This window comes from Seriola dumerili, unplaced genomic scaffold, assembly GCF_002260705.1.
Source record: "Seriola dumerili isolate Sdu_G_001 unplaced genomic scaffold, Sdu_1.0 BDQW01000120.1, whole genome shotgun sequence".
In the NCBI taxonomy this organism is placed as follows: Eukaryota; Metazoa; Chordata; class Actinopteri; order Carangiformes; family Carangidae; genus Seriola; species Seriola dumerili.
In genome coordinates this window covers 915,119-924,303 of record NW_019174375.1, presented here as the reverse complement: position 1 = coordinate 924,303, position 9,185 = coordinate 915,119, and the positions used below count along the sequence as shown (strand labels likewise).

The 9,185-nt window shown below is 44.8% G+C and overlaps 1 protein-coding gene across 1 annotated transcript in view; it reads right to left on the bottom strand.

The window, feature by feature from the left end:
* The window catches only part of LOC111223898 (attractin-like protein 1), a 243,612-nt gene that overhangs the window by 190,479 nt on the left and 43,948 nt on the right, over positions 1 to 9,185 (bottom strand). Inside the window, exons 9-10 of the mRNA XM_022748196.1 lie at positions 6,518 to 6,701; positions 4,723 to 4,877 (exon numbers count right to left, since the gene is read on the bottom strand). Of these exons, the coding sequence (XP_022603917.1) occupies positions 4,723 to 4,877; positions 6,518 to 6,701 (339 nt within the window). The remainder of the gene's footprint in view (positions 1 to 4,722; positions 4,878 to 6,517; positions 6,702 to 9,185) is intronic.

Sequence of the window (9,185 nt, the reverse complement as noted above, 5' to 3'; positions counted from 1 at the left end):
TGGGTGGGGGGGGATTAAATCCAAATGAAAAGTGCCTTCCGTGTCGACCTGAATCTAATGTGTGGCAGCAGAAGAGCAGGAGAAGCTAATAACGCCGCGTCTCTCCTCCAAGGTTAGCGCAGCAAAACAAAAACAAATTAGCACTCGAAACCCTTCTGCTCGCAGCGAGTGAGGAGGCAGGGAGGAACGGAGGATGGAAAATGAAGACACAAAATAAAAAAGGGGGGGTGGAGAGAAGTGACTTCCACAGGTGGAACTAATTAATTATGTCCTGGAGAGACGAGAGAGGGCAGAGGGGGGGAGGGGGGAGGAGAGAACATCTCCAAACACTGTAAAGTCTGGATATAAAGTCTACAGCTGCTGCTGCTGGTTGAAAAGCTCAAATTCTTTCTACTTAAGACAATTTCCGTTTAAGAATCGAGAACATTTGAATTTCTGCAGTCTGGAGATTAATAGCTGCTTATGCGGGAACGTCCGACCAACAAATTTGTTCTTTCATTAGTACCGAGTTACAAAGTCTTTACCAGGAACAGTTATAAAGTTACATATGCAAATTAGTCATAAAATTTCCAGCTAGTTGAAAATTAAACAAAAAATCTGAACGCTAAAGCACGAGCACATTTGTATGTGTCACATTAGGCCAACTGGGTGAAGTCTATGAAACCCTGTCCCAGCTTGAAACTAGTTCAATCTTTTCTCATCGCAAACAAAACAGAGAACATTTCTGCACCGTTGTTGTTGTTGTTGTTGTTTTTTCTTTAAGTGCTTTAACAAGTTAAAGCATCTAGTTTCCTGTTGGAGATGTCAGTGCGACAGCCGCGCGATCATGAAACATAAATTTAATATCTACAAGTAAATGAAAATGAAAAGCAATGTTCTCTACTAATGAAAATTGTGCAGGGAAAAAACTAGTTATAGAAGAAAGACTCAGATAATCACTTTCTTGAATTGACTTTTTTGTTGTTGTTCGGGGATAAAAAGACAAATTGTGAAAATAAAAGATGCAAGAAAACAAGGTGAAAAAGGTGAAAGTTGTGCAGCTGCAGCCGTGGAGGAGAAGCAGCAAAATGAAAGAGAGAAAAACAGGAAAAAGGAAAAGCTGGGAGACATTTCTCATGGGGGGGGGGGGGCTCAGGTTTAAAACCCTTTCTTAAGATCATCATAACCCTCGGTGTGTTCAACAGTCACTGCACAGGCACAGCAGATGAGTCTAATTCCACATAATCCCTCTCTGGGTTAGAGGAGACCGTTCAGTGGCGCCGACACACGCCGCACGCCGGCCTGGTTATAGAGCCGTGACTGTGACGGCGTCCTCCGCGACACCTGACGTGCCAACAGGTCGCGGCCCTGAGTCGCAGACGCTGCCGCCACGGAGACGGAGGTGTTTAACCCCGTGATCACCGGAGGCTCGTCGCTCACTTTTTATTCTCATGTCAAAAGAATCTCACGGCTGTAATAGAAGACAAGAAGTAGCACCAAGACTGGAGGCAGTGGGAATCAGCTAACCTGACTCTGCACCAAAATAAATAAGGGCAAAACTGTAGCGTGCACTTGTTGGTGCAAGTTACAGATCAGCCGAATATATAAAAACTTGCTTCCAAAAGGTCAAAAGGTTCATTTTTTAATACACGAGCGCCAGAAATCGTTTTCCAGCTTTCATTTTCAGCTTCCAGGTCAGACTGCACAGCATCTCTCGCTGTAGCGTCCCACCCCCCCCACATCTAGTTTCCTCCCTTTGTTTTTCTCAGCCATCACTACCCCCCCCCCCCCCCATCTCTGCAGTAAGTGAGAGAGCTGGTGGAACGATAAAGTTTTGCAGATCTGCAGATGCGAGCGGTAATGAATAAATGATGATATTTATAAAGACAGGGGTGTGCTTGCACGGAGTTGAGGGACATGTAAATACACACATTTATTGCCAGTGTTGATGGGCTAAGAAAAAAAAAACAAAATGTAAAAATAAATAAATAAATAAATAAATAAATAAATAAATAAAGCAACACTAGGCTGTTTCCAACTTCATTAAGACTGGGACGCTCTGAAAACAAATGCTTTATTGTTTATTACCTTTGAATTTGCCTTTTATTCACAAGCTTATTATCTGTGTTATCCTGGCATACCTTTATTGTCTTTAGGTAATTCTCTTCCTCCGTCCTCGGTGCTTCCTTTTCTCTCCCTAAATCCCTCCTTCATTTACTCTTTATTTCTCTCCCGCTCTGTGAATATCCCTCTCTCCTTTCCTCAGTGCTCGTCTCTCTTATTTCATCTGCTTCCTCGCATCCACTGCTTTATCTCACCAATATCCTCCCCGGTATTTTTTTACCCTTTATTACGTAATTTACAGCAGAGAGTGACACGAAAGATGAAAGAAGAAGACGAAGAAGAAAAAGAAAAGGTGGGAAGGGGGAATAACGCCAGAAATACAAAAAATACTTCTTTTTTTCAAACAAAAACGTATAACTCAAGGTTCGGCTTTTCCTGCAGCTTTTAACCACGTCTCAAGGTTTTCTTCAGCAGACTGAGTTCATTCATTTAACCAGCTACGCGACCACGACGATGGAGAACTTCCACCCCCGGCTCCTCCACACCGCTTGTTTAAGTGTCTCTGGACAAAGATACTGAACCAGAAATTGGCCCTTAATGAGTGTGTTCATCAGTGTATGGTGTGTGTGATATGTGTGTGTGCGTGTGTGTGTGTGTGTGTATGTGTGTGTGTGTGTGTGAATGGGTGAATGTGGCATGAATTGAAAATGACCTGGATGACACCTGAGCCCAGTTCTTCGTGCAGTATCACTTTGGTTGAAAGATGCTGCAGCTGTGACTAAGGCCATCACAAGAACCTGAGGTGATGACATCATAAGGCTGGAAACCTGCGCTGACTGCGCCAAACTTAAAGGATAATTACACCGAACCCAGAGGGCTCTCAACCTAAAAAGAAAGACCAGCGGAAACGGCAGCGATAACTAGAAATCTGTACGAAAACCAGCAGTAATACGTGTCATTTCCTCTGCATTTCACACGCCGCTCTCTCCTTCTCCTTCGCCTCAAAAACACATTTTTTCTCCGGCGATTATTGTGACGCGCCACGTGATCGTGGGCCGATAGATTCCGCCTGGATCTCCTTGGGTGTCGGTGACATATTGAAAAACCACCCCAGAGACCGGTGGCAGACACAGAAGGGACCCAGACAAACTCTGGAGGAAATGAAAAAGGACCCAAAGATAATTCTACAAAGCGGAGAGAAGCAGCTCATATTCACAATCCGAAGAACCAGAAAACAAGGAACACGTGGAATATTTTTGCGTAATAAATGATTAATTAATCACTTATCAACGTTTCTTGAAGATTAACTCTGTGTAAGAGGAGAAAGGGATTGATCTACTAACCATTTCAGCATGAAAGACTTCCTCTCTGACCGTCACCATCTTAACATAAAATACAATTAACCGTCCGACTTCACCACAATGTTATAAGGACATGGCGGCAGCTTCACCCGCTGAGCCACCCCCCCCCCCTGCACCATACAGCGCCTTTTCTACATGCCTATACATCCATCTGTCTTTCTTTCTGTTAATTTCTCCGCTCCCCGTTGTTTCTCTCCTGCGAAGAGTTGTTGTAATCCCTCTTTTCCTCTCCCCCCAGCGCTCCCGTCATCCCTTCATTTTCCCGTCCCTGTCGTGGGGTGGAAACAGCCTCGCGCCATCTGGTCTACGGCGCAACTGGGTAGCCTGTAATGGGATCTTTAATCATCCGTACTCTACCTATACTAACGTCTCCACATGCTAACACGCTCTGGGTTTCTTTTTTTTTTCTACTGTAAGTTTCTCTTATTCTCTTTATCTCTCGACAGTATGCACCAATCAAATGCTGCTGCTGCACAATGCTGAGTCACAGCAGGAAATCAGTAAAATCACAACATTTGTTTTCATGTGTGTCTCTGTGTGTAAGGAGAGAAACAAACCAGAATCACCTCCTCGTGGTCGTTTCCCTGCTCCACTCATGAAATTTGGTCATAATTGTTGTGTGAAGTCTTGAATAGTGGCTAATAAGTGCTTCCTGAGGTCTCTGTGACCATGACCTTTGACCTTTGACCACCAAAATCTAATCAGTTCGTCCTTGAGTGCAGGTGAACAACTTTACCAAATTTAAAGAAATTCCATTTAACGAGTGAGGCCAAAACCGCCTTTTTTTGGGGTCACCATGTCCGTGACCTTTGACCTTTGATCATCAAAATCTAATCAGTTCATCCTTGAGTCCTAGTGAAAGTTTGAGTCAAATTTGAAAAAGTCCCGTCGAGGCGTTACCGAGATATCGTGTCCACGAGAACAGGAGAGACGGGACAACCAGAAAACAATATGGCCTCCGGCTCTGACTGTCTTGGTTTAGCAGGGTGTGTGTTCCTCTATTATCACAACTAAATACTTTATGTAGTAATGTAAAATATATATAAAAACCAGGACCTGATCACGTGTTAAACACAGCATGGTTCATCTGTAAGGAAGTAGAGGCCGTCACTCCGCTGCCTTTTCCTCGGAAAGCTCTGAATACTTTGTTCTTATAGACGTTTGACTGAGATGTCATCGACACTGAGGGTGTTAGGATCAGTTTATCAGCTCCCATAAGATGAGTCAGTGAGGACAGTTTCAGGACTGTATTATTTCTTAATCTGCAGCCTCAGTGTGTGTGTGTGTGTGTGTGAGATTACTTGTTACTTGTTCTTACCTATGTCATACGCCAGGAAGTCGGCAGAAAAGCACTTGGCTCCGTTGCTTAGCGACGTGTCATTGTGAGTGTTTCCACCAAAAACCAGAATGGTACCGCTCAGCAGCACCGCAGAGTGGAGGTACCGCGCCAAGCCACTCTCCCTGAGGATTAACCTGCACACGCACACGCACACACACACACACACACACATCAGAAGTGACAAAGGCACAGAGAAGAGCGTGCAACTCTGCAGCATGACAGATATTAGGAAAGGTTGAATTTCTCAGCTGTGTGTGTGTGTGTGTGTGTGTGTATGTGTGTGTGTGTGTGTGTGTGTGTGTGTGTGTGTGTGGCATTATTTCCATGGTGCCATGTTATTGATGGAGTCTGTCAGAGTGTGTGACCTGGCCCGTGGTGACTGCCCTTCATACCAACTGTTCTTTCATGGGAGCAACACACACACACACACACACACACACACACACACAACATAGACGTCGTAGGAGGTCTCAGTCTGCTGCGTGTGACCACCCTGAGGTCAAAGGTCACATAGTGGAGAGCAACTGTGGTGGCTATCTGTGGCCTCTTCATTAACTGCAGAGACAGTTGTTAAAGGAACAAGCTGAGCCTCCGACGCTGAGAGAAAAGTAAAACAACACTTTCACCGATCACCATCGCTGTCTGTAAAAACCCGGAACCTTTAACCTTCAGAAACTGAACATGACATCATCAGCTCCTCGATAAATCTCTTGATACCTTAGTTCCAGTGAGGCTGTGGAGGCTGTAGCTGGCTGTAAAGGATCTGGAATATACTTGATATATGGATTATTGGATTGTAATCCACAGTATCTGCTCTGAATCTGAACCCGTCAAGCCATCAGAATATGAGGAGTAGTTAATGCTGACGGAGCGGAGACGATCGTCACGCCGGTCGGGAGCTCGGACAGAATAACTGGAATTCCCAGAAAAGTTTCCGTCTGGGAATCTCAAAAGCCGAGCGACACCCGACTCCCGGCGACGAATTCCAGCTGGAGAGCGAGAGCCACGCAGACACGGCGGGTTGAGCGTGTGCGCTTCGTGGATATGATGCGAGCGTGTGCACGTACGCTGAAGTGAAAAGGACAGACTGATGGAGCAGAGCATCCTCTTTCACCCATCCATCTGCCCGGGGTCATCAGAGGTCAAACCTCCTGTCAGATCCTTCTATTCTCACCCTCCTCTCCTCTTTCTGACTCTTACATATATATACTTACTAAAAATGAACACTCACGGTATCACATTTTGGTATTTCTGAGGTTTGGAGCATCTGTTTTGTTAAAGTTAAAAGTTAAATCATCATCATCACTAATTTAAAGTGAATAAACTTACGTGAAGAAAAAGTTCCTCTTAACACAGTAGAGTTAAACAGAAGAGGAAGAGTAAAAGCAGAAAGATTTACGTTGGATTTATATTAAATATTAAAAAACGTTGGAAACTGAGAAAAAGGTAAATAATCACAGTTCTACACAATGAATTAAAAAGTTGTGAATGTGTTTGTGTGACTAAACGCGTGTCAGCCATGTGACCACGGTGCGCCCTGCCTATGACCTAGAGCATCATGGGATTGGCTCCAGCTCCCTGCGGCCCTGGACAAGACAAATGGTTTACAGAACGGATTAAAATGAAGCTGGCAGCTGATACCGAGCGGTCACTATGGATGCGAATGCTTTTTTCTTTTTTCTTTTTCCATCCTGGCAGGTTGCAGTGTTCCTGCAGGGCATCGATATGTATTACAGATACATTTTCATAGGGTGACATTAGTCTGCGCTCTCACCATGTCCTCGTGTGGATGTGGTAGCGGTACATGTGGTCCACCAGACCGTACTTGTTGTTGCTGAGCGCCTTGTATCCCCCGTGAACGAACACGCAGCCGCTGGCCTCGTCGTGCACGCTGCTGTGGCCGTAGCCTCCCTGGACCACCGCGCCTCCGGCGGACACTACCTGCCACGAGTCGGACCCTGTGACAAGAGGAGAGGGAGGAGAGACGGGTCTGATTAATGCGGCACGCTCATGCAGAAAGATAAAACTTGATCACTTAAAAAGTTTTTGATGCTTTGGCAAGTTTGGCTTTTCACTTTGATGCCAAAAAAGCGAAGCACTTTTAATTCTGCAGGTGAGATGGAGCGAGGGAAGAGAGAAGAGGGGAGACGGAGAGAGAGAGAGCGAGCCAAACGGTGTGCGAGGCCAGAGGAAATTAGAGTTTATTGAATTTAAAAGCGCCCTTTTATTAGACCAGCGCGATGCATACAGATTAATTCAGGTGCATAGAAAATCTTATTAAAAACAAGCAGGGATTACATCATCCGAGCAGCCCCCCTCCCCCCCAGAAGAAACACAACACAACAAACAAAGCCTGAGCAGGAGAGGGGGTTTTCTCAGGCTTCAAAAGCCTGAGAAAACGTGCCATCATCTGGAACTGTAAACCCCCGAGACCACGAGTAGTGCTGAGAGCAGAGGGAGGGAAACTGGAGGAAGCAAAGACACAACGAAGAACGAGAAAGCTCCACACTTTACTACAAACTGTGTGTGGCCAACGGTGTCTCGAGTTAAGGAGGCCAGATTATACATACATATAAATATATATATATATAGCGTAAGGCTGTTATAAATGGTCAAATAATGGATCTACTGGCACCAAGAACACTAAACTTTTCCAATAAAGTTTGGTGAAAACGGTTGGCAAAGAACCAAGGGAGAGAGAGAGTCAAAGACTACTGAACCACAAACATGACCTCCTGGGCGAGGGCGAGACAAACGGAAGGAAGGAACGAACGAAGGAAAAGTGTAGAGAAGAACAAAATCGACAACAGGGGAAGAAAGAGTAAAATACAGACAAAGACATCACAAACTGTTTACTGAATGAAAGGACGAATGACATCATCCTTAGATTTGCCAATTTTCACTTTACCTGCGTTTGTTATCCCCACCTGGTGTGATTCAATGAACTGCATGAAGCATCACCGCTTTTATTATTTACTTCACATTGTTTCTGCGCAGCCAACGAACCAACATGTCTGTGTGTGTTGCCCCTATTCCAGATATATAATCAGCCTGTAATCAACACAAAATTGCACTGTAGGAAATGGTGAGATAAGTTTGAGCTTGTTCGTAAACAGTGCTGCTGTTCCACAGTTTGTCTGCCGGGGAGCTCTGACATTACTAGTAATAATCAGCAGGTGACAAACATCAGCTGCTTTATTGTTTACTGTATTTTCTAAATATCAAAAAATCAGCCTCAGAAATCTGACACCGCTCAGACTCTACTGGTGTTGTGATTAAAAACAAGCCAATAAAGCTTCAGAGAAAAACACCCAATTGAGAAGTTACAGAGATAAAGAGGAGGGGGGGGAGTCAGCAGCAGACCGGAGAACACAGGCCCGGAAGAAAGAAAATAAAGAACAGAAAAGAACAAGAGAAACAGTGATAGGAAGAGGGGCTGCTATGAGGAGGCAACAAGAAAGTAGAAGGTCAACTCTTATCTCATCTCTGGCAGCTAATTGCTGCAAACCTGCCTCTCCAAGTGGTCATTAAAAACTTTTATCTCATATTTTACACACCGCTTCCACTCCCCTCTGTTCATTTCCTGGTTACACTTTCTCTCAGACGCTCCCTCTGAAGCCTAATGATGCTCGGTGCTGACTTACACTTGTGACACTGCCAGAGGACGAGGAGGGGAGGAGGGGAGATGGGAGAGGCGGGTGAAGATGAAAGTGATAGACAGATGAGGGGTGAGGGAGGGAAGGAAAAAAAAAAAGAAAAGGTGAGGGGAGAGGAGCGGGAGATGACGGGGACCGAGGAGGAGTGATGACAGAGGGGGGTCAGAAAGTGAAGGCAGCCGATGAAAGGAAAAAGACAGAGGGAGATAAAGAAGTGGATGTGAGCAGGGGAGGGGAGGGAGGGGGGTGGGGGGGGGTAGAAGAAAAGAAAGAAAGAGGGATGAGAAAGAGGGAGAAAAGGAGGAAAAACAGAAAGGCAGAGAGGCAGGACAGTGAGGAAATGCAGTGGATTCATTAATCATTGTCTTCTCTCAGACAGTCCGGCCCGGGTGCCACCTCTTCTTAATGACCACTTTCTGTGTGTGTGTGTGTGTGTGTGTGTGTGTGTGTGTATAACTGCACACAGGTTTGCCTTTCAGTGCGTCCTGTCTAATGGACACGAGCATGGATGTGTGTGTGTTTTCTCCACCTCGAGTTACAGCTGCTGGTTTGTAAAAGCTGTACGACACCGCCATCTGCTGGCCAAAGAGGGAAACAAACATATCATATAAAAGCAACTGGTTTAACCTCATTTGATGTAAATTTTCATGTAAATTTTTTTTTTTTATGTTGTTCTGTTAGTTTAAACTCAATAAAAAACTATCTATAAAATAAATTAAATAAATAAATAAATAAAAGCGATCTAAATGTCCAAAAGTATGAGGACTTGCAAATGCTACACCCGTC